Raw genomic sequence first — 23157 nt, forward strand, 5'->3', positions numbered from 1 at the left:
CAGAGGAATATTTTCTGAGAGACATTTTAACTTAAGTAAAAGTGAAACAACATAGCACTGGCCATTTGTCAAAAGATTTAAGGTAACTCAATTAGGCATGAAATGCAATCCCTTCCAAAGTATCAAGTATCACCATGTAAAACCCAGAAATTATTTGCTACATGTGACAAAATACAAGTAATTGGATTGTTCACACATATTTTGGACATGAACAGTAGCTACAAAAATCCTTACCTACTCAAAAAAGGGAACAACTCTCCCTGCCAAAATTAAGAAAAAAAAAAAAAAAAAAAAAAAAAATCACACTTCATGTTTCTTAATGCCCAAGAACCATTCCAACTCAATGTCTTTTGTCACTTGCTCAGCTCCTCTCAGTCACCTGCTGACTTTTTGAAGCTCTCCCATGCTTTGTGGCAAGATTTCTCATTACTGATCTTCATTTAAAATTATTCTAGCTTCTGAATACCATCTTATCTCCACCCACACAAAGCAGACCAAGTGAATCATTCTTCCACCTTCCTCCCACACCAATGTGAAAACAAACCTGAGGTCATGACTGGTTGTTACTTGTTCCTCAGAGTCTGCATCCACAGGCAGAATACTGAAGTCTCTACGTACCGTGTTTCTCCAAAATGGGTTATGTCCCTACTTTACTGAAACCAACTTAAATATGCACATACCTTGAATGTCCTCTGACAGAAAGAAGAGATTGTCTGAGATCTTCCTGTGTTCAGTGTGGAGTCCATTATGTGTTCAGATACGGTGTGAACAGAACAAGACTAGTGCTGGACCCAAGAAACAAACTCACATCACTACTCCCAGGAAAGTGAGATTCTTTGCAAGAATAGTGTACAGAAGCACGGTCTGCAGACAGGTCATTTTTTTTCTTTAAAAAACTCAAAGAAGGGCATTATTGAGCTTATTTGACCCTTCAGTCATTATGTAATATGTGCATTTTTAAAAATAATCATCTGCATTATGAAATTTGTGACATCATGAAAGATTCTTTAAAGTACTTTTTGAAACTGTCCCAGTTATATATGTGAAAGAAACTATAAAAATCAGAATGAAAGAACAATTCTTAAATTAGTACGAGGGCAGAGCAACAGCTTTTTTCAAAAATGGCTTTTATGCTGAACATGTTTGCAGTTTTCAAGTTTATGGGTGTAGCTGTCAACATGTATATTCACTTTTAGAATATCGTCCTGGCTTAATGAGGTCTCCTGGAATGATTTCTTTTAATAAAAAGTTAACATGCTTACATATGTGGTTTCCACCTTTATTTTTTTTTTATTTTTTAATATCCACACTACACTTCATCAGAGACATCACAGCAAAGTTTACTTTAAAACTTTACAGTGCATTCACCTACTTCAACACTTCAAAGTCAGGCAGCTTCCAACAAAACTTCCAAGTAACAATTGTCATACCTAACCCTTAACAAGTATAGATCCATATCTTCAGTATAACCAACCTAAGTACCAAAAAAGTCACAAGACAACTGCATTTTACTTACAACTACGTGTTACTGGCATTTAGTAGCACATTACTAAATAGAAATAATACTTTTTACCAGTCTTGTCATCTTTGGTCATACCTTATAACTGTGGCACATACCATGTGTCCACCTCACTTCTGTCTCACCATGTCTCCACCTGTCTCCAGTTTATGCTATTGCTTGTTAGGCAGAGCATAACAAGATTAGATTCAGAGAACGTGCACATGACTCAAAACAAAACTTCCGCTGCAACTTCAAGCTGGTGAGTGATGAGTTCTGAGTTATTCAGTATAAATAGCGGTTTTCAGTAACTCACAATTGCTCCATGAGACTCCGTAGAGACTGACAGAGTTAGTAAAAATTTTCAAATTCATACATATCCCTGCAAGAATGGGTCAAACAGATAAAGACTCTTCCCCAACCCCAAGCAGCTGAAGTAGTTGTTCTCTAACTTCTTACCTTCCATTTAATCTTCTCATTCACTCTTCCACTTCTTAGTAGTTTTTGAGGTTCAAAACTGCCACAGCCTACTAGGCTAAAGTACCATAATTCTCTAGCTTTTACTTGGAGATCATTTACTCCACACTCATCACAGTTCTCTCCTTCAAAAGCTTTCCATTGGTCTGATTTTTTATTTTTCTCTTGAACTACTCACAAGCACTCTGACATGCTATAAAGACAAACCACACCACTACAGAGATGTTCCGTTACAAGACGGATTTGTGTGTGTGTAGTAGCTAGTATGGCAGGATTTCTCTGCCACCACGTTTCTGAGGAGTCTGCATAGCATCAGCTTCATTTTGCTCCTACTGTTACAACTTTGAAAGCATCCTGAGCAGTTCACGTACATTAATCCATACAGTATTGTGCTTTCAGCACTAGATTCAGCAACAGTACACAGAGAACCAATGCTGCTTCCAGATTACATCAAAAATGTAAGAGAATTGCAAACCAACAGAGCTCTTCATAGAGAAAAAGAGGATATTTTGCTCTTTTCCATAGAATATAGGAAGAAAAGTAACTGAAAAAGTATTTCAAAGGGAAATTACTTTCAGAAAAGTAATAAAAATATAATTCTGAAAGAATTATATACAGAGAGGAGAAAAAAAACTTGAAAGCCTAGATGAATGCCAATGTTCTTGCAGCTCCTTGGCCAACATTATGGCAAAAGAATACCCATTCTTCCCCATGTTTCTAAATTCACGTTGAGTGATATAGGGTCATTTCAAGTGGAAGTAGGAACAGAAGGGGAATACACATTCCTGCAAAGGAGCATTTTACTTCATGGCAGAACCACCCAGAATTCATTTGCTTCAAACCCCCATTATCTTAAGCAAAGGGGTAATACAATTCAGCTGTACCTCTTTGCCATGTAGAGGCCCTTTTAAAGGCCACCTGTGGTCCTGATACTCTTTAAATTAGTGGGTTAGTTTTATTTCAAACAAAGAAATAGAAACAATTAGATGATTCCCATGTTTTTTTTAGTTCCTACTCTGTAGTGCTGAGGAATGAGGAACTTCTTTTTCAAAAGTATCATACATCTTACACTTTAACAAGGCCAAGGCCACTTCAGGTATAGATTCCTACTGCAAATCTCTTCTTGTAAAGAAGGCTTTGGGGTTTTTTTGGTTGGTTTATTGTGCGTTTTTTTTCTTAAACACACAATACACAGTAAGTGCAAGTAGCATTATCAATTTACAAGTATTCTTAATTTTTAGTTCAACTTCATATACTGCTCTTCATTTACCTCAAAAATAGCGATGGATATTGTTCAGTCACAATGAACCCAGTGACCAGTCCATCATTAAATGTAACATCAGCTACAATTTCCACTTCAGCACCAATTGAAGTATCACCTTATTACACTTTGTGAATTTCCACAAGCCCTCCAAGTTATTTTTGCCATCTTTGACTCTGACCCTGACAACACTTAGACACATTATCTTAAACATACTGAAATCCATAGCATTATGCACAGCACACAAACAAGCACAGGCATCCTTTCAGAAATTAGAAATTCATTAATTGTTCAGTACAGAAGCAAACCCCTTCAGATGTGATGTGTACAGGTTAGGGGAAAAAAATAAATAATAACAATTTAAAAAGAAAAAAAAATAACTCCAACAGGATATCTATTGTTCTAAGTGTTAGCATCTTTTTTAAAATTCATTCCTTACCCTTCTACCCTCCTACACATATCACCTCCTTTACATTCTCCTTAAATGCCTAAAAATAACTAACTACGCATATGGTCTGAGCACCACAGCCCTATAGCACGTAACTGGGGAGAAAGTATTTTAGTTTGAATAGCTGACCTCACATCCATCATCAGATGAGATGAGTTATATCCCAGAACTTAAACATTTAGCATAGGCTGTAGATTTGGCAATTGCAGAGCTCCAAACAATTTAACAGAATAAGGTTTTTTGGATAAAAATTACACCACAACAAGCAAACAAAAAAACCCCAACCTATGAAAACTTCATACATTTTTCCACCTGCATCCTCTTACCTTGTAAAAATATTTTCTGTATGTTTCCTTTCCCTCAATTTAAGGATTTTTCTTCACATTAGAAAGTTTTCACTGATATTAAAAACCAATCTAAACTTATGATCCCACTTGGGAGCACATCAGCCTACCCCATATTCAGGAATGCAAGACTGAGGGCTCACTCTTTTATTCAGCTTCAGACACAAAGAGGAAAGGAGGAAGAACCTCATTCAATGTCCTCTCAATTTTCTCTAACGACTTGCTTAGCCTAGTTAACGCTCTTACCTCTGCTTCTTCCCTTTACCCAAGTAGGTAGCTGGCATAATAGAAGGGGAAGCTGAAATATATTTGTGAAAAGTGGTATTTCAACTTAACTCAGAGCAAGAAGAAAGTAAGAAAAGAAAGTTGTACATCTGAGTCAATGCATCTCCCAGAGCACTAAAAATGCTTCCAGGACTGTGCTCTGCTAAGAATGTTCCTAGGTCACAGTTTAATTCCCCACAACGAGGCACACATGCTATTTTGGATAAAGATTCCAAAGAAAGCTTATCCTCCACCATGAGCTCCTAGCCAATGCAAGTTCAGTGGTGATAGTAACACAAATACCTTCATCAGACCTTGCTCAGGAGAAGGCTGTGTTCCAGTTCTGTTGCCTACTATAGCCAGGGCTAGAAACATACCTTGCACTTGATTGAATTCTAAGGAATACTGCACAGAACTTAACACTTGAAAATAAACTCTAATTTATAAATAGAAAAATGATAACAGAGGGAACCACACACACAATAGTACAGGAGAACATTCCCCTTCATGCTTTTCTCTCCCCACCTCAAGCTTCCAATCTTAAAAAATAATCCATTTCAGTCACTACACACACTGACCACAATTTCATACCTGATACCTCCTCCAAGCCCACACTAATCAAATCCCTATGACACACGTTTACTAAGGGCAACTCATTAACTCTGACAATCTCCAGCTGGTGGGGCTTATCAGCCTCCCCGAGGGGTAACTCCTCCCTTTCCAAGAGGCAAAAGGGCACAGTGGCAACTCCTGGGCTGCTCACAACACCCTTTGCATAAGGCTCCCAGGAGAAAGTGGGGCATGTCCCCACCTTCCTTCAAGCCTTGTCCACAGAAACTTGCTCCCACAAGGTGCCTGGGGCTATTTGCCATGGTATTTGGTGATGCTGTACCAGACAGGCCAGAGGCAGAGCTGGAAGTAGTGGGAGAGAAACGTGAGCTTCAGCTCTCCCAGCTGCAGAGTGCATCACCTGCCGCTGACCTTGCTTGCCTCCCACCCACCCCTTCCCTCCAGGTACCAGTGCAGAGGGAGGGAATACTGAGGCCTTGTCACTTCCAGAGGCATTACAAAACATCTAACGCATCACATGTGCCCACATATGAGCAGATGCCAAAAGCTCTGCCACTCTTCCAGCCTCAGCTAGAACCAGCCACCTGGGCACCTGCTGCACCATAGCTGGTGCCTGCCATCTTGGCTCTCCAGGCTGCTACCACACTACTGTTGGGCTTCACTTCTGTCAAGGAGGTGAAAAGCAAAAACCCAAGGCCACATCTCTGCTTTAGTTACTCCCTTAACAGGCAAAAAAGTAATTTCTTCTCTTTTGTCCGCAGGAGGTGCAGATAAGTCTGCCTTCTCCAGAGACAGGTTCAACAGCACCAGGCTGCTCCAACTCACCCCAGGCTCCAGAGGGTCCCAACTGACCTCACCCCTGAATCTGTCTAACTGCTGCCTTGGGCACACTGCCTCAAAAAAATGGTGTAGGGGGACAGAATTTTAGGAACGTTACTTGGCATTTGCCACACTACCCAGCAGTTCCCTGGTGGCATTAGTGTACCTGAGTGGTTTCCCAGCAAAATCCTGAGGTGACTCACATGCCTAAAATCCAGCATACGCTTAAATGTTGTTGAAGCCTCATCTTGAGATGGTGTAGTTTTAAATAATATAGTTTAGAGGAGTCATCTGTATTATCAGCGTTAATCACATAAAGTTCTGTTTTCAAAACACAACTCACTCATGGATAGAGTTTTCCCAAATTGCTTAAAAGATTAATAAAATAATCAACTTAGCAGAGGGGGAAAAAAACCCACAAACTGTTCCTGTAAGGAAATCACTTTATTGCCTATACATGTGAATGAGCCGCTTTAATACCCAGGTTCACTGCCTCCCCTGCATTTAATCTCTTCCCTTTTATGTCCTACTCTGATTTTTTAAAAAAAAACTTTCAGGCTTTTTTAAAATTAATTATACAAATCATTAGTATTAAAAAGGTAATATAATGGTTCTAAGAACAAGCTTCACAGACTATCTGCATATTTAATCATCTCTGCTAATAAATTTTTAATCACTCATTGAGTTCAGGTTCTTGTCTTGAAGCTTAACTTGATAACAAACCTAGCAACTGGTAGAACTAATTGGTACAGAGTAAGTGAATAATTTATAAGAGGAAAAAGCACTGGGTGTTCTGGAGGTGTGCAGAGACCACAAGTCACAGTTATTTCTGGGAGGAAGCAGGAAAATAGTGGTTGATTACAGGAATTTTGTGATACACTGCTGACATCCAGAGGCCAACAGTCAATACTGTTCACATATGTGAACCAGGCTGTAAAGTATGCTGTAAGGCCAGATTCATTAAGTTTTAAATATTCATGCATTTCATTACAGTTAACATTAATTGCAGTACCATACACATTGATTATGCATAGACCATAAGTGTTTAACCTCTGAAAGCTTGCAAGTATATTGAAGTAATGGGGTATGTCCCATCTTTGAGGATTTCAGTGAAAGCTTCGGCTACAAAGTTGAAATTAGAAATGGAATGCATTACAGTGCTAAGGAATAGCAGTTTGAAATATCAGAACCAAAATAAAAATAATTCTTTTTGCTAACCAAGCAGAAACACTGATGTAAACTCTAAGTTGCTCTGTACTTTTTTTAAAATAAAGTAATAAATGTTACAAAAATTATGTGTAAGATTTCTGACAAATATTAGACAGATTTGCAAGGTACATCTATTAAACAGGTTTAAATGGTTAAAGATAATTGGTGTTTGAGTGGCTTCTAGTTAGATGAAGCTGAGTAGCTTTTAACTAATGTAACAAAAAAGGGCTCCTCTCTTGAAATAAGCTGATTCATGTTTTAAAATGAGACACCCCAAACCCACTTGCCCTACAGAGTAATTCCACCCCCAGGGAATTCCACCCACAAAATGCTACAATTCTTAAACCATGATGTAACAGACAATATTTGAAAGAAAATCAATTATCCCTGAAAGATCCCACTTGTAGTTAGCTACGTAAGTAATCCTCTCTTATTTAATGGGTTAAAGCCCTCTTTCAAAACATTTAGTTTGATCAACTGAAGACCCGGTACATTTCAAAAAATTCATTACGTGATTTAATAAGACTGTTAAGTAAAAATACTCAGAAGTTAAAAAATGTCATTTAATGCTGCCCATGAAACCTTAATTTTGACTGTGTATGCATATATGCATTATGAAATACCAGTGAATTAACTTTTAATCTGCTTTCAGCCAAGATGATTTTAAGATTGGAAACAGGCACAAAGGGCATGCCAACAAATACAAGGCTGAGCTTTAGAGCAATTTCTGAACCAGTTCACATCTTGCAGTGCATACCCCTGCAGGGCTAATTACCCCAGATAGAAAGCCAGGCTTGTTCAGTTGCACTGTTTTTGGTACCTCTGCCTGATAAGCTTAGTTGTCTCTCCCTGGCACTGTACTACACAGATACATGTACAGAAGTATAACATTTCCAACCTGAAAAAAGTATTAGGAGTTTTTCAAATATGCTGCTTCAAACCTAGGAGTTTTGACATTTTTTCTAACAAAAACTTTACAACTGTAGATTCTGACGTCCTCAAAGTAAAGGTAAAAAGATATTACTTCTTTATGTATTAGAAAAAGCCCTTTGTAAACAATATCAATTTAAAAAAAATCAGTCCTTAAATGATCTATGAGGTAGATATAAAATTATCTACATCTTGTAGAGAAGCAAACCACTGCAGACAGACAGACAGGCTTACCCAAAATAGTACCGATTTTTCCCCAAGCTGTTAACAACTCCTGATTAGCCAATTCTCTTCATGAAGGTGTGCACCACCGTGCCCATTCCTTCTTTGAAGTCACAGCTAACATACTGAAATTCTGTTTAAACATCATTGCCTACACCTTCAAAGAACTTTATGATTAGACATGTCCTGGGTGGTATCATAAAAACCCTTGCTATTTTTCTGATGTGAAAATATTCATTGCTAGCAAGGATCTTGCAAGCCATCTACCAACCACCTGTACCATGTAGCATGTAGATATCAGAGTTTTGTTTCATTTGTTTGGGGGCTGAGGGAGGAATCTGTTTTTACACATTAGGACTATCTCCTTCATGCTTATTCCATTACTAATATTTTACCACTGAGGTGGACTGTTAAATCATTTAAACACCAAACTATATTTTATTAGTTGTACTGGTTTGGTTTTTATGGCATAGTCACAAACAACCATACAGCTCAGGAAAGGTGTGCACATTTGTAAAAAAGAAAGATTTTGCATTTTCAGAAATATTTCAGTTTAGATTATAATTTAGAGCTATCAAAACGGAGGAGGCAAACACTTTCCAGAGTGAGAATGCTTTGAATACTTGCCAGTTAAAAACTTTTGAATGTCAAACCTATGCTCATTAAGCAATACTCAATTTTACTTATGGGTTTTTCATATTGGGCCATAGGGGTTTTTTTCCAATTTCACTTGTGAAAAAAAAACGAAGAAGCAGGCAGAGATTCCTGTGGTTGATATCTCTCCACCACATGACATAATCCTCACATTCTCTTTTTTCTGATAGGTCCAAAGCTGACAGATACTCACAGAGCAGCCAGCTTCTCTACCACAGTGAATATATAAATACAAATTAAAATTGTGGCAAAGCTTTCACACCCTCAAGTAGAAATGGACTACATTAGACACTTTTGTCAAAAGATTATAAAAAAAAAAAACAGGGATGCAGAGAATGCTCCTCCTTATTCTATACCAATCTCTGAAATAACACAAGGCTTGTGAAGTAGTCACATTATTAAACTAAATCTGAAGAGGCTTTAATTAAAACTATATTTTTGTAATTACAATTTGAAATTATATTCATGGGTTAGAGTTAAATTTATTAGACTATGAAGAGTTTTACAAGGCATTTCTAATGTAATGAGCTTAGGCACCACATATGTTGCATCTTTGGTACACATTATGAAGAGCTGCTTTTTTAATGAGCTTTAAAAATTGTATTTGCATACCAGAGGAAAAGGTCAGTGATGTGTGGATCAAGTCAGTAAATTAAGTATCACAGTATTATGCTATTATGATTGCCTTCCACAGACACACAATAACAAAACCATAGGCTATAGTTACCATGCTACTCTACTGCTTCCATCCACATGACCTTGTTAGTTTACGCACACCAGTGACTCCAATGCCTCGGGTCCATCTTCCTCCACCCTTTGCTGTGGTCCCCTTCACCTTCTTCCCACACCAACTCCTCCACCAGAACAGCTGGTATGTCTGACAGACATGAATCAACCCAAGCACAGGAAAGAAGGGATGAATTCAACATGATGGCTCACCTACAAACACTGTCTTGCACTCCAGCCTTTACTACATAGGGATAGGTCATGACCCCTCATAACAACATCAAACCTATTGCACAGCAAGGCATCAGGACAGGGATGCTTTTTTTCAATCCAAGCCCCATTCCACTCAAGTCTCTGCTCAGGGATGCAGCAATGTCATCTGTCTTTCAGAACACAGATACCAGAAGTACTTTAAATGCTATGGGTCAAAATTTTACTTGGTCTACTGAAACAGTTCTTTATTGTTGGAATGTTATTTGTTAATCTCTAAAGACTGTTTGACTGGTAGCCAAGAACTGACTGCAAATATTCTCTCACCAGGTCTTCAGCAAAAAATTCACTGGATTCTACTTTATTTGTAAGTATTGTAAATACTGTAAATATGACATTACCTTTATTTTTTAAGGGCAATTAATTTGATTCCCTCTCCAACTCCAAAACAATCCACAGTACTTAACAGGTCTCTCTCTCTCTGTTAGAGACTGTAGGTATACACTAAACCACATTATGCACTACATGACATTTTATGCATGTTTATACTACTCACAGCCAAGCAAGTAACACTCCAGCTCTGTATAAACATGAAGATTTAGTCATTAGAGAAAAAATCCTTTACAATACTACAATAGTAAGAGCTCAACTCAGTACAACTGATGAGTTATAAGTAGCTTTAATGATTTTTCACTTTTTGTCTATGACAATCCTCAAAGAGCATTCAAAAATATAGTGCAAAATATTTATTCATTTTATTTACAAATAAAATGTGCAGTTCAGCTTCTTATCCTCACCACAGTAAAATGTTATTCTTCTAGGTGATGAATAGAAATGATGAGAAACATTTGAAGAGACTAGAAGTTCATTTTAAACCTAAGAACAAAGATCTTCCCTTCAGTTATACTTGGTAGAAGCAACACAGTATTTTTTTAATTGTTTTCAGTTGAAAAAAAGCCAAAGAAGTCCAAGACAACACTGAAGAATTACATAGGAAATGTTTTTTAAAACCATAAAGTTAATTTTGCTGTGACAATCACAAAGCAAAGTTCATATTTATATAGAATATAAATTTTTTTTCCAGCTTAAACATAGACTCTTTACAAGGTAACGTTTTTTTCCCTTCTTACAAATTGCCTTTAGGGGGAAAAAGTATTCTAGTATCTTCCTTTCACTGTGATGGAACAACAGACGCTTTGGTTAAAGAGCAATTCGTGCACAATAGTGTTTTAACTTGCAAGGTAGTACTCCTTTATTAAGTTGGTAGAATTCCACTAGCTGGATCAGATCAGTAAATCGGGTGTGACCATCATCAAGGGTATAGAATAGCTTCCCATCATCTTCCAGCTGTAAAAGTGGAAAAACAAGATAGAATAAAATTCTCTTTTGCTATGGTATTCCTTCACAATTGAAATACTTGTTTGAGAAGTCTTCCTGTAGACAAAGACATTCATAATCTTATGAATACTGACAGAAGTAAAAAGTCAGTGACCATTCACAACAATATTAAAAATTAAAAGAAACACAATGCATTCTTTAACTTCTCCTTTAAGCTAGGTACATGCCTAAACGGAAAGAACAATTGAATAAGTACAGAAGTATTATTTCTGCACTAATACTACTTTACGTCTTTGCTTTGGAATGATAGTTGGAGTCAATATGAGTACCCAGTTTTTAAAGTATCAAGAAACAACCAAGTTTCAACTTAATCATAGACTTCAACCTTTGCTCCATCTACATTCTGTCTAACTGCTACAGTACATATCACTTATTTGGTAAAGTGCAATGAAGCTACACACTAGTGTACTCGTGTACTGGGTATTTGATACACAAGAACCTGCCCATCGCAGAAGGAACGTGCTTTGCTGTAGGAGAAAGAACTGCTGCAGCTCCAAACGCATGTATTAGTAGAGATACAGAAAAGAAAAAAGAAACTGCAAAACATACCTTGAAAAATTACTTTGGACTGTTAGATGCTCAAAAGTTTACAATCAGTATTCCCCTATTCTAGGTTACTGAACACTAGCTCATGCGCAATTTGTATTGCACTGCAGACTACTTTTTCAATTTATTTCCTCTACAGCTAGTATGTCTAATATCAAGACACTTCAGGGAAACAGCAACTAATATAACGAATATAAATAAATGGTAAAAAAAAACAAACAACCTATTTAACTTGTTTTTTAAAAGAAAAGGAAAAAAAAGATAATTTTCAAGATCGAGAGTGTAAGAAGATCCTGAAGTAAGGCCAACATAGAGGAACAGATGGTGTGCTAGGAAAAGACACAACTAGCTTACTTGAGTACAGGGGAAGCAAGAGATATAATTAGCTCTCTTACCTGTAGTTAAGATTTCTCATCTGAAGCAGCTGTAGAACTGCTTATGACTCCTGGTTATTCTGTCCCTTTCTACCATGTCTGGAAGTAGTTTGTCATGTCTTTATTCTCAGACTTTGGTCAATCCAGGTCAAACACTGCTAGTTAAGGAATTACCAATATGTGCATGTGTAAATTCCTGTGCTCCAGCCAAGAACCTGAAAATGGATTGTCATCCATTGGACTTTCCTTATGCACGTAATTTTCCTGCCAACACACTGAAGACAGGGAAGAGTTGACAATTCAGATGTCTGTTGACCGGGATTTCATTTTCAGCTTATTTTTGTCTCTCCAAGTTAATCCCAAACCTTGAAGTGAATACCAGACAGATTGCTAATTCTAAAGCAATCAATCTTTTGCAAAGTAAAAACTCATATCAAAATTATGTTGTCCAGGAATCTAACATCTGCAAACTAAGAAGGCTTGAGAATATTTATTGGGAAAATAATGAGAGAATATTTATTAGAAAAAGATAGTCCTAGAACAGCTAATTTCGGGACACATTACATTGAAGTTACCTTGGCTCAAAATAGTAAGGCTGAAAAATTCATTTAAGCTATCAAGTTCTCCAATTTTCACAGTATGGGATCCCAAATGTATCCCAAAGGTTTTCTTTTCAACTTTTTACAATCAATTTCCTGCCACTCATCTGCAATACCTGTTGCACGTTACTAATGTTAAGATGATACATCTGTTAATGTGGGGAAAGCTTGAATTTGAAGGCTGAATGCCCTATCTGAAAGGAGACATTTCTAAATGCAGTGTAGCCTGAAGCAGCCTAAAATGCAAGAGAAAAATAATTCCTTTTGCGACCCAATGATTTTTAAGTTGTAAAAAGACCTCCTAAATTCCATTACTCATTTACACTTAGGAAAGTTTATCTTCTCTTCCTAACGACTGGAAAAGGCAAGAGTTTAGAAGAACAGGAGAATTTTCATTGCAAAAGATAACTTTGATCTCCAACTAATAAGCTACCAACTTGCTTCACAAAAGACAACACAAAATGTCTTGTTTCTCAGAAAATGATAACTTAATTTAGAAGATCATCAATAACTAGAAGTAAAATCTTTTTCCCCTAAATAGTTTTTCTGAAATCATTCAAGAGTATTCTTCTAGCTAAAATAGAGCATGCTGAAAGTCTGAGCACTAAGAATGGCATGAGGGTACTAAATGCAATTGGAAATTAAATGACAGAAAGGAACTGAAATATGTCAGTGTTTGAGGAACTAACACATTCATATTCTCTCTGGATTAAGTTGTTTTCATTACAGGTTGGGTTTGTTTTTTTGGTTTTTTTTTTGTAACTAGCAGAGAATAAACTAATTTACTTTAAAAAAAAAATCCTTCAAGTAAGATTGTTTTTCACTGAAGTGGTACAGATCTTCTAGATTGTCAGCATGGAAAGATTGACCCAGGTCTGTACACAATCTATGTTAAAACAAAGAATGCCTGGTTCCTCCAAGGGTCCTATAACAGAAGAGCAAAGTTTTAGCATGTGTGCACCACTTGCATCTGCAGAAGAACATTAGAACTGACTAGATAATTTTTTAGAAGGGAAGAAGAGAATCATTCATCTCAGAGGAAACTGAAGATAACTGCAGGTTCCTGCTACACCCACTCTTAGAAAAAAGAGAGTCTGTTTCCTGATAGGGGAAAAAAAAGTATTTTCTTAAATTTGAGAGTGAAGTGATTTCTCAACAAAACAGAATCATACAGTCTTTGTATGGAGTTAAAGTTTTCTAAAGCACACAACAGTTATCCCAAAGTAATTACTAGAAGTGACCACAGTCAGTAGAAATACATGTAGGATTCCGGCCACAGATCACACGCTGATGCTCACATGGCACCCTGAGTGAAGCTTTCACTTTTGGATGAAAAACTCCTCCATTGTTTGTACTTAAACACAATGGAAATGTTGGGCAATTCTTTTAACTAACATTGATTCATTTCTTTCTTCCTCCCAAATGCTGCTTCTGTTTTATTCTACAGGAGCTTTTTTACAGGAGTGCCACTACACTCTTTTCTACTGAGAAACTGAAGAATTTCCTAGAAACTCTAGCAGGAAGGAACATGGAGGCTAAAGTATTATGCAGTCTGGAAGAAAAGTTCTTGTGAAGAGAGAAAAAAAAGACATAGGTCTGTTCAGTCATGTCAAGCATCTGTGCCTAAAAAACATAATGCTGAAGATCTCAACAGAAGCAGTCTCTAGAGAAAACAGCATAAATCACCTCTGGAGAGAGTGGTAGTGATGGGGAAAGCTGTCCATTATGACAGGAGAACTAGATGATCTCTTTAATAAAAACTGATGGAAACACAATTTCAATTTCAATTTAGGAAATTTCAGCTTACCTGTAAGTAGATGGACTAAAAAAGAATATCCTTTTTTTGCTAAAATTGTCCCCCTGAAGAAGACTTGGACTATATAGTGAATATACCACTATTAATGTGAATCTGGCAGAGAAGTCAGCAAAAAAATGTATGGCTCCAAATTAGAAAGAATCATCCCAAAGAGAGGAGTCAGTGAGACACACACACACGTCATAGGTAGTCCATCTAAACAAGTGACTCAAAAGAAACTGTGCACATATAGAAAATTGAAAAGGCAATATGACCTTTACTAATACATGATTCTGAAGCCATCAGGGTTGCTTCTACTCCAGTTCAAATAGATTTGTCTATGTTTTTCAAGACTTTCTTAGGATTTCATAATACTAGTTAAGTTTTATAACACATCAAACAGCAAAGCCCAAAGCATTCAACTCTACTCAAGAATACTAATTATTTTTAGTGATACAGGTATTATGTTTACCACTACCATATAACAGCAAAATTTTTAAAAAATCATCATTATTTTACCACAATTGTTTTGTTTTACAACATTGTAAATAAGAAAAATTTACTTACTGGTACAATTTGAAAATGTTTAATTTTTAATCCATGACTCAATGACAATACAAATGTTTTGGGGTTGCTTTGGCTATCACGTACAAGGAATACCCTAAAAGAGATTGAAAATTTTCACAGTAAGATCACTCTGGAAAGCCTTTTGTAAACATTCAGTTAAAACTTTTGCAAAATCATTACAGTAAGTATTAGTGAAAAAGAAAAGCAATATTAATTACATAAATAATACTTTTAATCTTTTTTTTTTTTGCAAATCTTTCACTGGAATTACATTTTCTTAAATTCTCTGCCTTGTCTATTATGTAAAAAATATACATTCTCAGAACCAATGACACTGTAAGCCTTAGTTCTTACACTGTATAGAACTACAATATATCTCTTCAGATAGAAAAGCACTCTCAAAGCTTGTGCTTTGAATAAGATTCTTCTCTGGACTATGACAGTTACATAAATCACAAGTGTTACAGGTAAATTCGAAAGGTAGTTCAACTGGGAGTTTACAGAAAAGTCAATTCAGGATCCACAGCTTTACAGTGGACAAAGTCCAAACAGTTTGTACTGTGCAGGTCTGGAACAGATACAGCTAACCAATGTACCAAAGCAGGGAAATGGAGGGACAGCCATTTTCCAGTATGCTCCTCTTTCAGGACATAAAAGAAACATGCAAAATGGACTTGCAGGTATCAACCAAGTGAGTACTAGTGGCCACTTCTGCTCAACCAGATACCAGGAACCAGAGCACAACTACTATATGAAAAGAAAGGATTTCAGGAGAAGAAAGCAGATGAAAGGTTACAGTGGATTTTCACTGACTAAAGGCATGGATCCAAACAACTAATTTAATCATCAAGAGTTCTGTTTTTACAAAGTAAGAATATACCTGTAGTTAAGAAATTTGGAGTTCATAATCATTAACATTTCTATCAAAGCCCCTATCCAATCTAATTCAGAGCTCTGATCCTAGTTCATTGACTAAAGAGGGATAATTGCCAACTCCACAAACGGCTTGTAAGAGCACAAGGCAAGTAAAAGGAAAAGTAAGGCTTCTCAGTAGGCTCAGGCTCTCTTAACAAGCTCTCTCTCACCACCTAGTGGCCTTTCATCCTCTCCCAGAAAGGAATGAATTCTCTTCAGAGCACAGTTAGACAGTTCCTTTGCATAAACTTCAGTTTTTCATAAGTTTGTCATTAGTAACTAGCATTTTTCCTTTCTTCAGAAAAATGACATTATAAGAATGTGCCACATTGCAGATATCCAAAATGGACGCTCTACACACAAATACTGGGATCTCAACTAACAATACACAAAGCAACCACATTGGGTAGGAAAAAAAAAAAAATACAGGCTGATTAGGATTTATGTTCCCACTCATCAGTAAACTCAATTTTCTTACTTCATTCCTTGTTTTAACAGCAAAGATAAGCATCATTTGTTCTCCTTTACATAAAAAGAACTTTACTCTTACCTTTTACGCTTTTCTAACTTTATCACAATAAACCTGCTTTAGTTGATAAAGAACCTTTAAAAACTTCATTATGAAGAAAAAGTTGTAGTTCTTAGAAATTTTGGTTGAAAGGGAGCTCTTTAAATATGCTGGACAACTCTAAACAACTACTCCTTCAAAAACTTACGGAATTCTCTGAATGACCAGTTACATTTTATCATGGGCCTTTTGGTAATGCTATTATCCCATTCATCAATCACAGGTTGATCAGTCTGCAATCCTGCCAACCATTTATCACTGAAAACTCTTCAAACGTCCTTTAGGGGGTAAAGTATGAAACCTTGCTACATAAACTTTAAGGAATAAGTTTCGCACCAGAACCGTGGTCACAAAAACTTTATTCCTTCATAGCACACTAAGATTGTTGTTACCTCTAATTCTAGTTTATTGGGTTATCCAAATTCTAAGATTATTATCCTTTATATAACAGTCCCTTTATCTTCTATAAGCCATCATAAACAGTGTATTTGTTGCTACTTATGGTACTACAGAGGTTCTATGACCTCTGCCAAATACACAGATCTCCCTGCTTGAGATCACCTTAAAAAGCTCAACATGGATTATTTTCTCTTTCCCCACTTCCTACTCCCAGAAATTAAGATGTTATCATTCCCACAAAAAACTTCCATATTTCTGGTGATAATTAATTCTTTCAGCCCATCAAAAAGCACAGTATGTGTCACATATAAATCCTGAATATGTACCTGACAGCATATGAGCACTCATACTATCATGTTATAATCAATTCTAAATAATCCACACAAGAGTATCATCCTCATCAAAACCACAATGCATATCTACTAACAGATCCAAGAATATAATTGAAGCAACACTGTACTAAGCTAATATTAGCACGGTATTCACTTCTCGTCTCAAACACCGTTGCTCTTTACTCACCAAATCTACTGAGTTTCGCTTAACAGTATGTGTGTGTACCCACAGAAATATAGGGGAAAGATTCATCAGCCCTAGAATGAGATACTTCTCAAAAATACATGTTGGATTCACTCCCATGTCCCATCCCTCTCATGCAACAAATGAGAAAATGAACGCAGAGCACAGGAGCAGTTTCAGGATGCTTAGTAAGGTTTAAAAACAGGACCACAGAAATTAAATGAAGAAAAAATATAAAAGGGGAAGTCCAGTTAGCCATCTTTGCTGAGTATGACTATTTTTGTCTGTCCTTCCCATCACTTTCAGCACTACAACATATTTCATCTCAAACTGAAGGAATATAACAAGTAATCTGATGTTACTGGGACCAAATTGGAAATGGACTCAGAGAAACTTGATTTTATGAAATTACTCCTTGAATGAAGGAGGTCCAAGTTTACATTTAATACAGGAGTAATGATATAAACAGAAGTGAAAAACAGGAGGATTTGAATACAAAATATCTACTTGCTTTTTCATTTTTTAAAAATTGTTATTTAAATTGGAGAAAAATAAGAGTCTTATCCTAATGTTTATTGTTTAAGGGATAATACAATTTTTAGTCATTTCATGAGGAAGCACATACTTTTTCAATGGCTCTCCCTGTACAGTTCATCTTAGAATTATGTGGTCAGGCTTTCTTTCATTCTTTTGTCACTAGTAAAAGATACAAAAGATACTGGTGGCAAAGTTGACAGTTCCCAGAGAATATTGTACAAATACAAATACAGATCCCAAGTGCCTGGCTCTGAGTGGACATAAGTAACATGTCTGTGATAGAATCGAAGTGTTAGATCAACTCTTTATTGCTTCCAAAAGATACAAAATAGAAATCAAATGATCCCAGATAGCCTTATATAAAAGAATTTCTATTTCTATTTCTATTAGGTAAGTGCAAAATCTTCCTTGTTCCATCTCCCTCCCATTAAGAAGTACACGAAAATAGCAGTTGTTGAGTAGAAATGTGTCTCAGAACAGTTACGTAAAGAATTAACTTACCCATCTACAAGTCCATGCTGCAATATAAGTCTCTGAGCCTCTTCTCTAGAGATTTTATGATGAAACCATGACTGAGATTTGTGTATAGCTGTAGAAATAAAGATCTTTAAAAAACATTTTGCCTTTATTGAAAGAACCAGCTATTGCATTTTTCTGGCAATGAATTAACTCACACATACCCATGTTAGATACTGCAATAGGGCTACCATGTGAGTTGAGTCGTAGACACCCTCTCCTCTGTACAAGAGAGAGAGAAGTAATAACATGATTTCAAAGCTTTTTTGTTTAAAAAAAAAAAAATCTGAAAATATTATTCTTTTAAAGCAGAGGTGTTTATACCCGCCATGCTAATCCTTCTTCAACTGCAACTGAAAGGGCTTCTGTTGGATTTTCTATAATTCTGCTTCTGTGTCCTGAGAAATCCATTGCTACTAAAGAATTTTCTGAAATGCTTCTCTGCAACAAAGAAAAATAAATTTAGTTTGTTCATTTTTTAAAAGACTCATCATTTAAAAGTCAGTTTCTGACTAAGTGGTGTTTCAAGTATCATCCGTGGTGTTTCCCATCAGAGCCTAACTCATTTTACTCTAGGGAGCATTTGTAATTCCACTATGCTGCTGCAAAGATCAGTTTTACAGTCTGACAGGACAGATCATCTTTCTGCATTACTGCAAATAGATGATTAATGTATTGCTTTATCATAAATTATATTTTTAACAATAAGTATCCCTTTGCATGTAAAAACAAGTCAAATCACAGACTCAAAAACTGCAGGATCTGTTATTAAAAAATGCTGAGATTTTTCTCCCAGTGAAGATCAAGTTCTTAACAGAATAAAAAGCATTGAAGTTTGACAAATCAGTCTTAAAACTCACCAAAATACTTCTCAGAAACCAAGGTTTACAAAATCAAGTTTAATAAAATCAAGATTGCAATGGCTCCATTTGGCAGACACTGGAGTATCAAATAATTAAAAGAGCATCCTAGCATATTATAAGTAACATCTGGAACACAAGAGACCCAGCATTCTAGTCCAAAACCAAAGTAGCTCTGTTTTGTTCCTCTTTGTTACAAGCATGAACATAACCAGAAATAGAAGACAGCAATTTTGTAGTCTAAGGTCTGCCTGAGTGACTGTAACCCGTGAAGAACTTTGCACAAGGTAAAAAAAACAACAATCACGTAAGAGAAAATGTCTGCCTCTAGGAGAGTGCAGGGAACTCATTGTACTTGACAAGGATGTGAGTTATGTGAAACATGGAACTGGTTTCTCTGTGAAGTATATTCATTAGCTTGTGTACTTAATTCCTACATTTATTCAATATGCTGTATAATTCATTAATTACATCCAAGTAAAAAAAAACAGTGCCATGCCAAAATGCACACAACAGTCTAAGAGGGGAGAGAATCAGTAATGGGTCCCAAATCCAGTATAAAAGCAGCAGCTGGCTATTTTAACAGCTTCACGTTACTGAAAGTAAAGACACGATCAGTGTATTAAGCATAATTTTGAAGCCATGCTTATTAGCAATATCACTGAAAACTATTTCTGTGAATGCCTATAATAGCAAATGCATGTTTTAGGCATTTCAACAGCAAGAACTATAAAAAAAGCTTAAAAAAGCCACCATAAAATCACTCTCACAAGTTCCAGCAACAAGTAATTTTTATCCAATTTAGTCAATAAAACCCAACAAAGTGATATAAATAATCCATGAAAAAGCTTTAAATCAAATGACTCATGAAGGATTGGGATAGCATAAAATACTAAAGAAAAAGACAACCTGATCCAATCCCAACTACCTGACTGAGGAGATGGACACAGCATCTAGTATAGACTGTTGTTGCTCCAAAACACAGTTCTGTCAAATTACGGCATTCCTATAAAGTCCAGTCAGCTTTACACCAGCTGAAATTGATCTTGAATACTTAGTATTTTACATTAGAAGAAAAAAGGAAGTATTACTGTATACTGAAAAAGATTTGTACAGCTTTTTGAGTCATCATTTACAGCATGTGTAACCTTAAACACTTAGCCTCATTTTTAATACATTTGTAGTTGTGTTGCTGTTTTCAAAATCCTCTTTCAATTCTTTTTGATAGTAATAATAATCCAATGAACTCCCAAAATACTGGAGACTCGACAAAGAGAAAAAAATCCGTTAACTGGTCTGAACTACTTGATTTGTATTAAGTAAATTAATTCATGTGCTCTCTAGTCAACTCTGACAGCCCAAAAGATTTGAGCAAGCATTCACACAGGCAAAGACTTGCAGGATCAAGTCAGTAGTATAACTGACACAAGTTACTTAAAAATAGCATAATGGCAGAAACAATGTATTAATTCATGGAGCTACTGTGGGACATACCATAGGTGTTATATTCAAAGGGCTGCAGCCACTTCTACCTTGATATGGTTGCATGTAATTCTGATACAGCTGCATCCCATACTAAAACCAGAAAATAACATGGTTAGCATTTTGAGTTATAAACTTAAGCCAATTATTTTTTTTCCCAGATGTAAAAGATAACACATGCTTTTCTTTACCACTAAAAACCAGGGACAAATGCTGGTAGGATAAGGAAATACACATCTTGGTTGTTGCTGCTGCCTTTATAAATGTACACTGCATTAAATCCTACTTAATATATCAACTGACCTATTCATATTTTATCACAGGCACACACATCTTATACATATCTTAAAGTTCTCTTCTTGTGTATTCTTGTCATTTATTCAACATTAGCCAACAACCTCATTGAATTCAACATTATTACATGGAAGGATATGCTTATGCTAAGTATTTGCAGAACTGAGGCTTCAAGACAATATCCCATCCCCTACAGTGATTCCAGTAATTTCCATAATCTCTTGTTTATTGGAATGAAGAAAAATAAGCTTTCAGAGCACAAATTTCATACAGTTATTGCATGGAAATCTAGAATTACATTACTTCTCTAGCACACAGTATCAAAATTTCACACAGTAAACTTTAGCAAGAAAAGTTCTCCACACAGAAAAATTACCTTAAGCAACCTAATTGCTGTCATCCAACAGGTCCTACTTTGTTCATCATCCGCACACAGCTGTTTCAGGTCTCTGCTTCCTCCTGATTTGTTAGGCTAGAAGGCCACAGCACATTTTTTTTAGCATTAATGCATATCTTGAGGATAATACCTGTTGAAATAAAAGCCACTAATTCTCCTATTTTATAACAGACAGCTGAATATTGTTTTCAAAAACCTTAAAGAAACTTAAGCTTACCTAAAAATTGTGGCTTGCTTTAATATCTATCAGAATAATAAGCTTGTACCTTAAAGCAGAATCCATAGTTTGTTGGTGCTCCAGAAATCTTTTTGCCTGTCAAAGACATGTACATATCACTATTGCTGAATTCACAGAAAAACTGCAGATGTCTTGGCTCCTAAAAAGAACAACAATGTAATAGTTAGAGTATTTTTAGCCAGCCTCACCAGACAAGATGCTCAAGAGAGTATAGTAGTTACCCTGTTTCAATACACAGTCTTATATACCGAAGTTTTACCTGTGACACCATTAAATCTACAAAGAGACAATCAACATTCATTTTATAAAGCAGAGAGAAAACAACTTGAACTAGCCAAAGACTTCATGCTCCCAGAGAGTTCAAGACCTCTCCATGCTTTGGGGAGAAAACCCAAAGTACAACTGACGTAATTTCTGAATTTCTGGGAAGATATCCACTAAATTCTATGTACAATAATATTAGAGTAGTAGTCAAGTTTTGGGAGCAATATGCATTTCAAACATAAAAAAAAATAGACTCTCATAACCTAAAAAACAACATACTCTAATAACTACCATCCAGTACTATTTCTAACCATTAACTCCACCCTCTAAGGTTAATTAAATCTTGAAAGCAAACAAAAGAAATTTTTTGAAGGATACAAAACCAGTGCAATGAATACTCTGGCAGTTAACAGAAAATTCAGAACAAGAAAAAGCATTGTTTTGGAGTGGCTTACATAAACGGTGTCTCAACTACAATGTATCCTGTTTAACATAATCAGGTTTAAAGTGCTGCCATCAAAAAGATGATCCAGCAAAATGAAAAACTGTCCAGCGACAAAATTTGAGAACTCTCAAAAATATTCCTGTAAAATCCTCTTATACACAGGGTTTTGTTTATTTCAGATAATGAAGTATTTTGCTCACTTTTCAAAGCATCTACTTCTACCTCAGAAATTCAACTACTATTTCAAAATTCATTTTATAAGAGTATTCTGTTAACTGATAGGAAAAGTATCAATCAGAATGTAGCAAAAGTTATCAGACAAAAAGAAACTACTGTTTCTAAGACAGTACTTTCCCAAATATCAGTATCTCTCTAGATTTTACTTATAATAGGGTGGGTTTATTCCTTTTTAGCACTATCAGTTGAAATTCAAATTTTGGTTATTATTACAACAAATATTAAATACATACACATTTTCTTTAATTTCATAGCAGTCTCTTTTTTCTTTCCTTACCTTAGATGTACCTTTAGTAGAAAAATAAAGGCCAGATCTTCTTAAAAGAAAATACAATTTTTTCCACGATTTTTTTCCCTGCTCCTTTGCGTGCAAATAACCATGAATCTCAGGATATGTGCTGGAGCTTAAAAACATCTGAAAGAAAATATCCACTATGCATTTTTCTTTCCATCTGAAACCAGCTTTCTGTTTCATTAACATATTCAAATAGGACACTATGGGGAATAAACCCCCAAATCCACTATCATGCCACAGTAATTCAGGTATGAGTGCTTCTAATCTCATTAAGAGTACCTCT

The 23157-nt window shown here is 36.0% G+C and overlaps 1 protein-coding gene across 1 annotated transcript in view; it reads right to left on the bottom strand.

The window, feature by feature from the left end:
- Positions 1–10798: 10798 nt before the first annotated feature.
- Positions 10799–23157, bottom strand: part of GRB14 (growth factor receptor bound protein 14) — a 62480-nt gene continuing 50121 nt past the window's right edge. Inside the window, exons 6-14 of the mRNA XM_062004843.1 lie at positions 22857–22994; positions 21662–21772; positions 21375–21470; positions 20717–20797; positions 18687–18803; positions 18527–18584; positions 18348–18435; positions 14912–15005; positions 10799–10979 (exon numbers count right to left, since the gene is read on the bottom strand). Of these exons, the coding sequence (XP_061860827.1) occupies positions 10833–10979; positions 14912–15005; positions 18348–18435; positions 18527–18584; positions 18687–18803; positions 20717–20797; positions 21375–21470; positions 21662–21772; positions 22857–22994 (930 nt within the window). The 3' untranslated portion in view covers positions 10799–10832. The remainder of the gene's footprint in view (positions 10980–14911; positions 15006–18347; positions 18436–18526; positions 18585–18686; positions 18804–20716; positions 20798–21374; positions 21471–21661; positions 21773–22856; positions 22995–23157) is intronic.

Source organism: Colius striatus, chromosome 11 (assembly GCF_028858725.1).
Source record: "Colius striatus isolate bColStr4 chromosome 11, bColStr4.1.hap1, whole genome shotgun sequence".
In the NCBI taxonomy this organism is placed as follows: Eukaryota; Metazoa; Chordata; class Aves; order Coliiformes; family Coliidae; genus Colius; species Colius striatus.